Raw genomic sequence first — 15578 nt, forward strand, 5'->3', positions numbered from 1 at the left:
TAATAAACAGATCAAATTGATCTATTTATCCAGCACTAAGACCAGCTGGAATAAAAACTGGCTTTGGACCATCTGAATATGGAGCAAGTATTGAAAAATTGAATTTTTCCCATGTTCCCCACTGAAGCTTCAACAGCCAAAGAGCTAAAAGATGTTTTTGCATGAAACTTGACTTTCCTGCACAAACAAGCCCCAATGAAAAAGTAGATGGGCCAGGTGCTGTAAGACTTCAAAATGACACATGCTGTAAATAGAGCATCATGAATAATTTTGGTCAGATCCTTTCATCCATCTCCACCTATAAAACAGTTTGCAGCAGCTCCTTCTGTAACTTCTGCAAATGGTCCCCAGGTAAAATCCCACATCCCTGGCCCAAGGATGCTGTTTGGCCTTGAAACACAATTTAAAGTCTCCTGTTGATTGACTACCCTAAATTTTCAGTGCTAGTGTGGGACTCTGAGCCCCAACCTCCTCCATGGGGAGGCTTCTGAGCAGAGCTGGTGTCTCCAGGCAGCCAAGGCCCAGCCCATCCCACATCTCCATAAAATGCATCACTTGAAAGCCCCTGTCTCCATCCTGCATGGAAAGAAAGCCAGACCAAAGCTATCAATAGAAATTATGAGTAACCATTCAGGAAGGATCCCATGCTTCCACATCAACTGCCTAGAAAAGTTTCAGTTCCACTTTTTTTTGATCTTAGAAACAATTCAGACATTTAACTGTGCCATGAGATGAGGCAGGAGTCATTTATAGAAGAAAGCTCTAAGTGGCCTTGACACACAAATAGAGTCAATTAACCTGCAAAGAGAAGTCAGGGGAACAGGCTGATGAAAAAGCAGCAGTTACATAATTTGTCCTGGGCTCGGTCTGTCTGTTCTCAAAGTCAGCAGCTTGTCCTACTGAGCAGTGTCTGCCCAGCCTCCCCTGGCCACCACTCCTGCCCCAAGCAGCTCTACTGCGCCCACATCCCCTGAAACACATCCTCAAACTCCCAATCCTCCCAGGAGTCAGATTCTTAAACTCCTTTGGGAAAATAGCCAAGGATCCCTCCCCTGCTGAGGAGACTCCCTTGTGCTGCGCCAGACCCCTCTGGCTGCACCACCCAGGCTCACCCGGCACAGCCGTGTCCCGTCACGGCCACCCGGGTGCTGAGGCTGCACCGCCACTGACATCTGCATGTCACAGGGGCAGTTACATCTGGGGGCACTTACATCCTCGGGGCAGTTACTCATATCACCAGGGCGGTTACTCACATCCTCAGGGCAGTTACTCACATCCTTGGGGTAGTTACTCACATCCTTGGGGCAGTTACTCCCATCCTCGGGGCAGTTACTCACATCCTCGGGGCAGTTACTCACATCCTTGGGGCAGTTACATCACCAGGGCAGTTACTCAAATCCTTGAGGCAGTTACTCACATCCTTGGGGCAGTTACTCACATCTCCAGGGCAGTTACTCACATCCTTGGGGCTCCGCCGTTGTCCTCTGCCGCCTGTGAGCCAGGTGACGCTGTTGGCTGGCATGCTGTGGGCTGGCACAGCCATGTGTCCTGGCCCAGGTGACGCTGTGGCCTGGCCCAGCCAGGTGTCCTGGCCCGGAGCCTCCAGCTTTAAGCCTTGGTGGAGCACGTGGTGACTGTGAGGCAGTCGAGGGGTGAAAGCCCCTCTGATGCAGCGCTATTGGTTAAGAAGGTGGTGACCAGGGTGGCCTCACTGCTGAGCACTTTTCTTACATCTAAATCTACATAATGTTACAGAAAGCACAAACAAGCTCATCAAGAAGCAATTTTCGCTTGCAGCAGCCCGGACCCAGCTCAGCCAGGGTGGCTCCAGACCATGGTGAGAGGCAGCCCCAGTTTGTGCTGGCCAGGCAGCCTGGCACGTGCTGGGCACTTGGAAGAGAGCTGGGGAATCCAGGCTGCTGCCAAAGGGGAGCTCACTGCTGTATTATTGCACTGGGACATTCAAAATGGCATCTGACACGAATGCTGAAAGAGAAAAATTAATACACACACCACTGTTCTCCAAAAGCTGCAGGCCTTTGAATGGGAGTTGATTCATTCTTCATGGTTATCTTCAAATGCACAGCTCTGATCTCCTCTCTAATCGCATCACAGACAGGGTCAGAAAGGAAGCATGGAAAAACACAAGCCAAGCAGACCACATCACATGTGTCTCCAAAGGTCTAAGGCACGAGAGAAACCAAAAGGCAGCATCTGGAAAGTTTTACTTTTTATTTTTCTAAAATACAAATGTCTGTCTTGTGTTAGTAACTTTAATATGAGAGGCCAAATGCATCCAGTAAAAAGGAGGCACTGGCTACAGAATTCAAAATACTGAATGTATTTTCTGGAAAGAAATTTATTCTGTTGATCTACACTTCAGATATAACATTGATTCAAATTCATTAGTTATTATTTTTACATCAGAATCTTTGAAGTTTGGGACTAATAAACTGGAACTTGAAAAGTTTTTAAAGTAAACTCCTATTAATGTGTAGATATGGATCCATAAAAAACATAACCAAGAATTTTATACACTTTATTAAAAGATCAAAAAATAAACAATAACAATATAGAAGTAACATACTAAAATGAGTAGCATTATGCACATTTCTAAAGCACGTACAAGCACTACAGCAATATAATGTGGCAAAAAGAAACATAAATTCAAAGCGTACACCCTGTTGGTAGCAGTTGAGGGAATGAACTATCCTGTTATGGAACTGAAATACTGCATTAACCTACGCCTGTCTGGATCCAATGATATTTTAATTTCTTACAATTCCACAGGGCTAAGTGTAATCATTTGTATATATTTTCTAAACTATTCCATTAAATTGATATCTAATGTTTCCCTTACATTGTTTTACCAGAAATGCCTATGAAAAGAAGAATGTGCTTCAAAGATCTACTTTACACAGTACAGTATAAATGTTTTTATATATTTAAATTAAAAATTGACAATTTAGGAGAACATTCTCTCTTTGATTTAGTGATTGCCTAAAATACAATTCTCTATTTATAAAAAAAAATAGTGATCTTTTGTCAGGTGATGTAATAAAGGGTGAGGAGTTGGTTCATTTTCATGATCTAAAAAAAAATAAATAAAACAAAGCTAATTGGAAAGAAAAAAAAATCCCATAATCCAATCTAAGAATGGTCTTATCATCCCCTCATCTGCTAGGATACAAAAGCCATGGCAACAAAATCATTTGGCTTCCACCACTATCAAATAGCATCTGTGTACAGTAATAAAGAACTGGAACCTTGTAATTCGGTGTCAGGTAATTCTCTCTGTTGTGTGTTTGGAAAAATAACTTCATTTTATTTAACAGTTGTGTTATTTTGCATGTTTAAATATCTCCTTTGAGAGGCATATAGAGTTATTTTTGATGATAGAGGATGTCAGTAAAGATCACTAGCAAAGATTTTAGCAGTGTTGTCATGATCATGCTCATACCCCGACAAAGTTTGACCAGCTATGATTCATTTCACATAGTGCAAAATATTTTTTCTCTCATAATCCTAGAAATGAGAAAGAACTTGATTATAGAAACTGATGATGGCAAAGGGAAGCCATAATCGTGTGGTGGCTTGAACTAGCTGATTATTTTGTATTAAAATCTAGGTTATTACATAACACCACGGAGAGAAGCAACATCTGATTTTTCCTCATTTTAAAGACCCTGGGGCTGTTCCAATTCAGCAAACCACCACTTGCACAGCCCGGTGGTGCAGAGTGGGCTGGCTGGGCACACGCTGGCATTGCCAGGGGTTGGGAATGCTGGCCAAGGAACAGCTCTTGTGCTTGGCAGCAGCAGCTCAGCCCCCAGCCCTGGGGCATCCAGCAAAATATGACAGTCACACTGGGTGCCACCCCCCACCATTCTGCTCTGGAGGACTTGCCCCTCACTGCTCGAGTCAGGACCAGACTCATGGCAAAACCAGTTACTTTTCTGAAGCAAAACTGGGGCTTGGGTTTTACAGAAAAAAAACCAAAAAAGAACGTAAAAAAAATCCAACAAAAACCGAAACTTGTTCCAATCAAAAATAAATGGGTCAACACAGGCACTTCAGCTGCTCCAAAATCCCCCAGCACTGCAGAGTCCCAGCAGTACCAACACAAACAGGAGCAAGAGGCTGCTCACTGAGGACCCACAGCTTTGCTCTCCTTTGGTGGCACTCAAAGGGGCTTGTTAGTCCCAGCCTGGAGCACCCAGCCGGCCACACTGCCACCAGCCTCCACCTCCCTGTCCCAGCAGCACTACCTTGTGCCTCTCAAATCACACCATGGCTGTCACACAGCACAGAGAACTGGTCCCAGACAATCCCAACCCATCCCTGCCCATCTATGGTTCACCAGCTCCTTCCGTTTTGTTACCTTGCCCCAAAAGGTTAAAAAAAAATAAAAATCAAGAAGTTGTGACATTTCAAATTCACTCTGGGATTTAAAACACTCACCACAATGACAGTCACCTCCCACAGATAAACACTTCAAGACAGAAATAGGATTAGGTGCTAGGAAAAATGTGTGTGTGCTGCCACGGACCTACCAGTCCTAATAGGATTCACCGAGAACACAACCTATCAGAAACATGACCTGGGGTGTGTTTGAAAATGTAGGCTGATTAAAAAAAGTAATTTGAATCTTTGCTAGTGACCTTACTAATTAATTCCACACCGTTTCCCATTCTCTGTGCTGCAGGTTGGAGCTGACCTGTTATCAGTCTGCTGTATAATAAGCTATGGCAAACTACAAAGCTTTTACAACAGCAAAGCAACATCATGCTTTCAGATAAGTTTTATAGCAAAAAACTCCTCCTTTTCAAAGCCTTAGTAATACCTATCTCTTTTACAAACTTTTCCTGTATTATTACAGACTTTTTATATTCAAAATAAGTTCCAAGGATTTCTTTCGTGGACTATGTACATAAGTGCAAAAAAGGTGTGTCTCACACATTCGTACACTAACTGAATCAGTTTAACTGCAGCATATTTGTATCTTCAACACTGTTACGGGGTCATTCCACAATATTTTTTTTCTTATGTACAGTTTTTGCTAATATAAATTAGTATTAAAATAGCTATATGCTTAATTATTTAGCCCTGATCGTAACGTAATCGTGTGAGTGTTCAATTTCTGGAGAAAAGAAAATTGCAGGCAAAGCTACAGTACTGAAACTGATTAATTCTGAATTGCCACCGCGTGAATGGATGTGAAATGAAAGCAAGACCGGTCACTACGCTGTAAATACAGGCTGCTGTGTTCCCCAAGTGAAAATACTGTGGAATAACCCTTGCCACACAACAATTTCTACAAGCTATAAAACCTGACTCTAAATCCATGTGTTGTAAACTTCTTGACTGAAAAAGTGACCTTAAAGACACAAATTCAGCGTTCACATGGGACTTTGGGATTTTAAAAATATTCAATCATATCTTTATCTGACAGTATCGAACTGTACCTTTAACAAGCTCATACTGTTACACATCACTTTTAATTTACATGTGAAAATTTCACAAATAATGTATACAAAGGTAGCCATGTTGTAGTTTTGTTGCCATAGCAACAACAACTTAATATAATTAGTTAACAATGAATCTATCATTGTAGGAGTTACATACAAAGTTAATTTTGTTCTTAAACTGTAAACTATACAAACTAGTTATGGACTGTATTCTATACCTTACCATGCTTCAGTGTTGGTTTAGAATATAACTAAATGGGCTGAATACATGTATTAAAAATTTTAAACTTTCTCTAACTCTCCTTCAAAATTAAATTCATTAGTTACTAAAGATATCAAAAAAAGCAATAATGAAAACCTTAAAAACTAATGGTAGAGAAATGAAAATATATGACATGAATTAATGCGTTGTAGCCTAGTAACAATGAGTTGTAGCTCTATTTACATTTGGATTAGGCTATCAACTATTTTTTTTTTAAAGTTATTACAGTCTTTAACATACAGTATATACTCTAAGGCCTTCAACAGGCACATGGTAAAATCAGGTCAATATCAAACTAAATCCATTCAACAGGAATGGGAAATTAGATTTTCCTCATAAATTTCACCTTTTTCAATTCTCATGTCTGTGAAATGTACAAGGGATAAACAAAACGAGGACTCCAGTTTCTCAATCCTTGTGTACCCGGCGTGTCCTAGAGCTACTCCTACCGCGTGCCAGCGCCAGCCCCGGCCGGGCCAGGGGACGTCACCGTGTCCTGCTCCGGCCGCCTGTGCCACCGAGGTGCCCCCGGGCTGCGGTGCCAGCCCCGCGGGGTCCCCGCTGCAGGGGACAGCGGGAGGAGCAGCGGGAGGAGCAGCGGGACCCCAGCCCAGCCCCAGCGCCGCGGGAGGAGCGCGTCGGGAAGCGGCGCGGGCTGCCCGGGGAGGTAACGGCTTCTAGAACGTTGCGATGCAAAAATACACAGTCAAAAATCATCAGCTAAAAATTTCCAACTAAAAAACACGGCTGATTGTGAAATCATGTTCCAAATTACTAAAAACACTGTATTTAACAAAAATAATCTTAATAGTTTTATGAATCCATTTTATTTTAAATCCCTCTTTTATTGTCTGCTTATGTTACAGTTTAGTAGTAGTACTTTTTATTGAAACTACTAACAACCTTTTTTCGTGAAAATGATCAATCTCAGCTTTCATTTTCCCTCTGCATGACCCGTTTTATCCAAGTTTCAGCATTTCTTGCATATTGTTTGCATAAGGCTGAGAGAAATGGACAAAGAGAAATAACTTTGGATAAATAAAAAATATAGGTTCATGGAAAGTGGGAAGCTTATAAAAATGTCACTAAAATTATATTGATTTAAACAAACTTACATACATCTCTTGTCAAATAAAGGATGATATTCATGCTTTTATGACATTTGTTTAGAGTCACTAACTAGCTCGGTGACTTTGTAATAGTCTATTTAGGAAATTTATAGTCTGGCGACTGGTTTTTTTTTCTTTTCTTTCTTGAACAAAGAAAATTAGAGCAAGTCATTGCACAACTAGTTTAAATAGTGCTACCTCAAAATGGCATTTTTGCCGAGATTGTTTTGAATTTGGTGAAGTTTAGTGCTTCAAGCTTTTCTTTCCTTAAACTCATTTACAAATTAACTCTAAATTTGCCAGCAATATAAAAACTGTTGTGGCACCTAATATAACTACCCTGAACATCCCTCATTGGACCTCTTTAATAAAAAATAATCCTTAAACGCCTTTTTTTTTTTTCAGTGCTTTAAATGTGACATGAAAACAGCTGTATTCTAGGTTTACATTCTATGCACATCTATGCCAGATGTTTAAGTCGATAAATAAAATAGGAGGTTACATCAAAGTTTCAAGATATACAAAAATCCATTTAGCACTGAAAAAATTTCAACCTCCTTGAACTCATAAAGCCATACAAGCTTGAATGCATCCTTTCTGGCTTAAGAAGATCAGCTCTGTTCTTTGTTGAGGCACTGGCACAGGTTGTGCAAAACCCATTTTTGATACACAAATAATTTCAAACAGGAAGTACTCAAATCCACTTTTTCCACTAACAATGTTATGGTTTTGGGAAACAGAAACACAGTGGTGAAAAGAACAGGTATGTGGTCACCAATACAAATGAGAGTCACTGATTTCACCCCTCTGCTTGTGAGCACAGATGGCTGGGGAACATCCACGGACACAAGCGACCGTCAAAACTCAGGGTCCATAAAAGAGGTCTTGGGGGGATGTTTTTTTCCCCTTTCTATCAGGGTTTGCTTCAAAGTCTGCTGAATTGAACAAAAAGATTCCTCAAAGCCTTAATGAGCTGGGCTCCTCAAAGATTCATGCTATGAGTGAGTCTCCATGGGCAGATGGTCAGAGCCTGCCCTGGGCTCACAGGCTGCGCCCTGGGTGTGCCACCATCACTCGTGGCCCATGGAGACACACACCCAGCAAACTGTCTGTGCTCATACTGCAGGAGGGGGAACAAGGAATATCTAACCAAGGCCAAGGAACTGGGAAAAGAGAAGAAAATCTGGTGTCTGAATTTGGCACTCTACAGGACCACTCTGAGCTCAGGGTGGTCACCCCTTCAGACACTGTGAGCTGGCCTCTTGCTTGATTCTCTCTGTATGGAGTTTGTGGATTTACAGCAGCAAATCCACCTCTTCCATAATGCCAATGATACTGTAGAGCTATGATAGGGATGAATTTGGCGGGATCCTCAACCCAAATGCATTTCTGCAGCCAGATTGTTCAGCAACGCAGCATAACGACAGGCGGGGCTGTCCAGGGTGCACGGGCTGAAATGGTTTTATTCGTGCGTATGAAAAGGAGGTATTGAGAACTAGCCCTTGTTGTGCAACAAACATTGCTCTTGATCAAGTAGAAGGTGCCAAAATAAATCCACTGACCGACAGGAACTCCATTAAGACAAATGTTTATCTTCAGCAGAAAGCTTATGCTGAGCTTTTTGCTGCTTTGTTACTGCTGTGTTTGCTTTAAAGGGCCAGAGATCACAGGGATGGGGGAAATAATCACCCACTTATGGAAAATGGTGATTAAATAAATGGGGCATGCTGACAAAATTTCAACAAGAGACACATATAAGATTTCAGGCCAAAATGTTTCAGCATGCTTGGTGGAGACAAGCCCAGGGCTCGGTGCTGCCCAGCCTGGGCTGAGCCACGGCCCCGGGCCCTCCCCAGCCAAGGGCTGGCACCTGCTCCTCTCCAATGCAATGAGTTTTTGCCCAACTGAAGGCGTCTCACTCCACCACCATTTTTTTGTTGTTTGTTTCAACTGCACCATGAGAACAGCGAGAGAGATTGTGCGCCGTTTGCAGCTGAGAATGCACTTCAATGGACAACAGAGCTGCAGAAATCCCTTGATGCTTACCCCTGTCTGAGCAAATTGTTCCTGTCCCCTTACTGAGCCTGGGCTTTTGTGTTTGTTTTTTTTCCCCAAAAGTTTCCAGAATCAGCTCATTGTATTGAAAGAAGAACCCTGAACTGGACTAAAATGATAGCTGTCTTTTCACATCACTTGTACTAAAAATTTGGAGACTATCTGAAGGCAAGTTTTAAATGATAAAAGGAGCATTTAACATAAGCAACTTTAGCTGACATTAACAGCAAAATCCAGCAAAGGGCAGAACATTCTGTGTCGTGTTTTTCAAGCACATAATTCCTGTTTCCCACAATAACATTTTTAGTAAAAAACAAACAAAACCCCATAAAACCTACAGTATATGAAAACTTAAGACATAACAATAATGAAAAAATGGTATTGAGTATACTTGATAATGATGTACACTTTAAAACAAATCAATAGACTATGATGTAAACAAAACAGTAAGATAACACTTTAAAAACAAGACAAACATTTATCCATCGATAGTATACAGTAAACCAACAGTCCGCTGTGCAGATGCACTTATCATGATGGTAGTCATAAAATGATTAAGTGTGTTAAAGTAATGTGTTATAAAAGTCTATTATAATTTCCTACTTGTATATCTCATATAACAGAGCGCTGTTTGTTAATTGTTTCTATAGTGCTTTTTTTTTTTTCTTTTTTTTTTGACATTCCCATTGATCAGTTTTTGGTTAACATGTAGGCTGCAACAGGCTTACTGTAGAGGTGGTAGAGAATGATAGAGGGAAGAGGGGAATATATACAGAAAGGCCATGCGCAGCTTCCCACCAAGAAGTCCTGGTGCTCCATAATTTTACTGTTCAGAATTTCAACATGGTCTGCTGCAGGGGAAAGAAAACAACAACAAAGAAATAGTGACAAGTTAATACATCTATATTTTAAAAGTCATTCTAATACATTTACATCCTCAATATGTTGCCCAAGAAGTTGTCATTAGTGTGTTGCAGACAGACATTTTATTCCATTAATTTTCTCATGTAGGGAGAAATTGTCAGTAACATACTTGGCATCCTCTTAATCTGCACTTCTCTCTCTTTCACACAATGACAGGGCAAATAGTGAAAGAGAGAGGTGAACACATAATAGTCTTGATTTTTGGATGGGATGCCAAGTAGAGGGTGGCTAAGGAGAGGGCCAAAGGAATCTCTGATCTGTGTTAGCTCTTGTTTCCTTTAGACAGTCACATTAAATCTGATCCTAAGGATTTAGGCGACTGAGCCCAGAGATCAAACACTGACACAGAAACCCTGTGCTCAGGGCCCCTCTTCTGGGAGCAAATTGCGTCTTTGTGATGTATCCATGAAAATCCTCCACTGAAGGACCCAACAACTTATCTCCTGCAGGGCTAGACCAATCAGCCTGGCTACCAGGACTACTTCAACCATGGAGGAAAAGAAAAACATCTGTCAGAGCAGCAAGGGCTTCAGTTACCAAAGCCCCACTAAGGGAAAGTCTCCTGAAAAAATGCTGAAAACAAACTTAAAGACTTCAAGATGAAGCTCTTCCAATCAAATGATCTCCTTATTGGGTGGAACAGGCTGTTTTACACGTTATGGAAATGGGATAACATGTCATGTCCATCTGCCATTTGGAACAGCAGTGCAGTCTAAGCTGAACATTTTCACTAATGTGGACAAGCTTGGTGTCACCCCTCATGAACAGGGTCCACAGCCACAGTCAGCAGGTCATGTATACACATGGTATTTAATTAAGGTCAGCAGAGATAAGGGCCGCCACGGAGAAAGTATCTTCTGTTGATTGCTAATAGATATCATTACTGAATTGATTGCTAAATTAATTTCCAGTATTTAAGGACTTGCCTGTAATATGTGACCGAAGGAAGAAATGGGTTTGCATATCTGCATATACAAAATGGCTGCTTTGAGAAAGACCTCTTGTTAAATTGGCTGAAGTCTCTTGAGGTAAAAAAACACAGCCAAGAACTGAAACTACCCAGAGGTTTTAGCTCATGAACATCAGCTAAAATTCACAAAGAAAAGCAATGGAAAAATGACACTGCTGCTATGGCTGTGAAATAGTACTCTGTAACTCCAAGGACAAATTCCTCCACCACTCCCCTCAGAGAAAACTATCATCCTAGGGAAGCCAAGGATCTGCAGGTGGGGTGAAGACTATGTTGTTCATGACATTCATTCTGGTCTCCAACCCACCATGAGCCAGGCCCTCTCTGCAGCTGACCAGCAGAGTTCTGCCCAGACTGAGCCAGCCTTGCAGATGCACAGCAGCTGCTGCTGACCCAATCCTGCTTAGCCCAGGAAAGAAAATATGTCACTAACAGCAAAAGAGAAGTTACACCTTTTCAGCTGACTCATTACCAGAGCAGTCTTTGCCATCAGCACTGCAAATCCCTGAGGTATCTGCAGGCAGCTGGGAGCTGTGCAGAACCATGTAAACCTGTAAACAGAGCCATGGGGCTGGGGGATGCACAGGGAGGCTGTGACCACAACACAGGGACCTGAGACACAGGAAACTCATTATACACCACAGGGCTAGTCTGTGTCTGTGCTGCAGCAGCTGAATTCCTGTTGAGTCAGCAGAGCATGAAGCCAATGGGGTCCCACGGGCTCAGTCCCTCTGCCTGAGCCAGCCCTGTGCTTAGGGGATGCAGTGCCCATGTACAAATCAATTCACCATAAAGAGAAATACCAAAAAGGAACTTACTGTTCTATCGGGAACTTCTACATCTGTGAAACAAACATGCTGCTACTCAGTTCATCTACTGATAACTGGGATATCTACAGCAAAAAAAACAAAGAACACAACACATTAAAACATTGCCTTGAGATCAGGCTGTTCATTCTGTCTTCAGCATTAGATTAATATGTACATCAGTGTCTTATAAAACAGGATCCACTCCCAAGTCTTTATTTTGCTACACTTAAAGAACAATGTAGCTGCACCACTACTGATGCCTTGTGGAGTACCTGGTGATTGTACTGGGATTTTAACTCCATAGACTACAAGTAAAACAGAAATGCCCTGAAACTATCTGGCTCAAACAGGACTCACACAGCCACAGAGCAATGCTGCACAGCAATTTCTGCTTTCCTCTCATGACCAATACAAGTCTGAGTAAGACCTGCTCTACCTGAAAATAACAACAAAGCACAGAAAAAGACTGGCAATTCCTACTGCAAGCAGTAAAACACTGCCTAGGACTTATGCAGGCAAAACTCCTACTGAAATCCTCATGACCTCACACCAGCAAAAGCCTAGAAGATGCCCCCAGAGATATTACTGGTATTCAGCATGGATAACAGCCTCCTATGGAGCAAAGTGACACCCCAATTCCTTTGCAATAGCTCTAAACCTAAGAGCATGACAAATAAAAATGCTAAAATTAGTCTTGGGGGAAAAATTTTTTGAAAAGTGTTTGAAATGTCTCTGGTCTAACTGGGAGAAGCTGTGTCACACCAAATTATCAGGACGCATCACTAGGACAGGTTGTGCATATACAGTTCAGGACTGGTGCAGAAGCAGCCATCACACTCAGTATCTTCAGAGGAAAGTTTTGGAGAGAATTATGGCTTGGCACACATGCATGGAATCCTGTACACTTATGGCAGTGCTACAATGGCACGTACTGCACATCCAGAGTCCTCTCTGTAGGGATGGGTGACATGCTATTGGCATAAAAAAAACTTTTCACAGTCTCACCCCCGATTTTTGGTTTTTAGTTGTTTGGGGATTTTTTGGTAGTTTTTAGAGTCCAATTTTGTGGTGGTGGGGGAAAGCCACTTTATATTTCCACTTCCACTTTCCAGCCCAGAGAGAACAAGCCAAAATACCACAGGGAAGGATGCTCGGGGTGGTATTTCTGCTTGAGACTGAAAGCAGAAGCGCTGCAGGTCTTGCGTGACTCCACACTCGGCAGGTTGTGTTTGGAGGAGCCGGGGGGAGGTGTGGTTTTGGAGGAGAGCCCGCGGCCCTGCCAATCGCCCATCCCTACGCCCCGGCCGGGCAGGCGGGAGCGGCCCCTCTCCATCCCCGGCCTCACGCTCGCACACACACGCACACGCTGCCTCGGCGGGACGGACCCCGCGCGGGATCCAGCCCTCGCCCGGTCCTCAAGATCTGAACACGTGAAAGAAAGCCATTGAAAGGGCCAAACCTGATTGGCGGTAGCTGTTGCAGCGAAGGGGACGCTGGTGGCAGGAGTTGTTGCTGCAGACACAGTGGTGGGCGTAGCACCGTGCATCATGGGCACTTTCGGAAGGGAACCATGGAAGCGACATACAGGAGGGTGGAGCGTATATATATTTTGTTTGTTTGGTTGGTTTTATGTAACCATGGCAACATGTGGTGGATTTGGGGGCGTGGCAGGAATCACAGCAACAAGCCATGTGACATCGTCATGAAGGACACATCGGGGCGCAGCATGCAATCACAGTGCAAAGCAAGACAGCGTTGGGAAAAAAAATAAACAAGAGAGAAGGGGAAAAGCCAATTACAATTATAATTAAGGAAAAAACCAAAACATTCTCAACACTTAGTACATTTATAAGCAGAACAATGATGTATTAGACTCCGAGGGCCAAATTTCCAAAGGGGGGAGAGGATGGGTGTGCTAGCAAAAGCCCACGTCAGCTCGCACCCGTGGGGAGTTAGACACAGCCAGTGCACGTTCCTTTGGGTGGGGACATTTTGGCAAGCGCACCCTCCCGCCCGCCTGGGAAAGCTTGTCCCCTTCCCTCCCCACCCCGTCCCCGCCAGCAACCAGAGGTACATGATGCACTTTGCAGCGGCTGCCGCAGCCCTTTCACCAGGTTTTCTCGCCTCTCTCTAGCAGGGACAATGTTTTGGCACGGGACAGAGCTGGAGGCACGGCAAACGAGCGGCTGGCAGACTGAGCTCTCTCCGTACAAATTCAGCATGCTCCCTTTCCACCCTAATTCTATCGGATTTGGCAAAACTCCTCTCTTGCAGGGTGGGGGGATGGAGAGGGGAAGGGACAGAGAGGGGGAAAATACACAAATGCATCTGAACAGCTACAATTCGCAGGAAGAGCATCCGAAAGGACAACACGGCAGCAGGGAGCTTGGCAGCCTCCTGAAGCTGCACGTCCCACAGAGCGCAGTGCTGGAAGGGATGCTCTGGTGCACACACGGGCATCCCCCACACCCAAGGGGGATTTGTGGGGTTGAGGAGCCCAGAGGAAGGCCCAGCCATCCCCACAAACATGCGGTGGGGAAGCAGACTTGCCTTCCCCTCCACCCCAGCAGCACGGCCAGCCCCAGCAGGGAAGGAGCGTGTGCCTGTGGCTGGGAACGCTCCGGCCACGAGATGTTGGAACGTGTGGGTTGGGGTTTCCTACAGGCAGAGGTGCATTTGAGGGACTCAGCTCCCCATCATGCAAGCAATGTGTCCTCCCTGTACTACAGGGATAGACAAGTTCAAGAGCAGAGTGTTTAGCCATTCATGCCAGAGCTTCCAGACCTGCTCTCGGAAAGCCTTGCACCCCCCAGGGCTCCTGCCTCTCTCCCTCTGGCTAAAGCAGGCACACACCTGGATGCTGGTAGTCTTGCATAACCTTGGCTAGAGGATGAAAGCTCAGCTTTCACCCGCCCTCCTGTGCCCAGCAGCTGTAGACAAGAGGGGAAGGTCCTCAAAGGCCTGCAGAGGTTTCATCAAGACCCAGATGCTGAGCCTGAACAGAGTGGATCCCTGCAGCACTAATGAGCACATACTGCCTCCCTTTATCCCACGTGCACCTGCAGTGGTACCTCCCTATGATCTCCTGTGCCTGCACACCTAACACTGTCCTACAGAGATGACTCTCCAGCCAGTCCATGGTCCAAACCCTGCTTCTCTTGCTGTACAAGCAGCACCCTGCTCTGGCAGAGGGGCTGACCCCAGATGTGCTCCTCCTTAGCACATTGTTAAATCAGTCTCCTAAAATATCCTCAGAAGGACAACTAAAAATCCAAACTTAAGTCCGCCTGTTGCTTGATACAAAATAAAACAAAAATAAGCCAACAGGACCCTCCCACTTCTATTTCCTTGTGTCAGATGACTTTAATGGGTTGTAAAGACATTTAAGTGACAGATTCTTGTCTCTGAAGCGGAACTAAATAGGGGTGGGAACACATCACCTTGGATTCTCTTATTGTAAGTCACATGAAACACTGCACTGCACAGAAATTAAAAGGGATACAACCATTTAAGCCTCAAAGAAGACAGTGGATAGACAGTCACACCATTCAGCCACCCAGGTTCTCACTGATGCATACTAACTTGCAGTCTCTTTCAGATTAGGAAAAGTTGAGAAGTTTGTGTAGAAAAACCTACCAACGCTTGCAGTGGGTGTCATGCACAGAACTGACCCTGCACACCATGCATTGAAGCGTGGAAAGATGAACAAAAGGGATATTTCATTAGTGAAGCTTCAGTGTTAGATATCACTTTAACTAAAAAGCAGGTATTCTCTTTGCAGCATTCAGTATTTAAGCACATGCAACCAGATTCTGCATATCGGTATATCAACAGTTTAAACTCAGTTTAAAGAGATCATAGCAAACCAAATTAATTCTTTAATTCTTGCGTAGTAGAGAAAAAACTCCTCCCACCTTGGTATTAAATGATATGATTGATCCCAGAAATCAGGGTTGTTTGGGATTTTTTGGGTATTGGGTA

The 15578-nt window shown here is 43.7% G+C and overlaps 1 protein-coding gene across 4 annotated transcripts in view; it reads right to left on the bottom strand.

Moving 5' to 3' along the window:
- Nucleotides 1-2217: 2217 nt before the first annotated feature.
- Nucleotides 2218-15578, bottom strand: part of MBNL3 (muscleblind like splicing regulator 3) — a 91375-nt gene continuing 78014 nt past the window's right edge. For 2 of the 4 annotated variants that reach the window (XM_054289362.1, XM_054289363.1), the window contains exons 7-10: nucleotides 15234-15269; nucleotides 13057-13151; nucleotides 11607-11680; nucleotides 2218-9745 (exon numbers count right to left, since the gene is read on the bottom strand). In XM_054289362.1, coding sequence (XP_054145337.1) covers nucleotides 11624-11680; nucleotides 13057-13151; nucleotides 15234-15269 — 188 coding nt within the window. In that variant the 3' untranslated portion in view covers nucleotides 2218-9745; nucleotides 11607-11623. The remainder of the gene's footprint in view (nucleotides 9746-11606; nucleotides 11681-13056; nucleotides 13152-15233; nucleotides 15270-15578) is intronic. The other 2 variants (XR_008483885.1, XM_054289364.1) reach the window with 2 other exon arrangements.

This window comes from Melozone crissalis, unplaced genomic scaffold (genome assembly GCF_028551555.1).
Source record: "Melozone crissalis strain CALT ecotype California unplaced genomic scaffold, PUWL_Pcris_2 ptg000068l_1, whole genome shotgun sequence".
Lineage (NCBI taxonomy): Eukaryota > Metazoa > Chordata > Aves > Passeriformes > Passerellidae > Melozone > Melozone crissalis.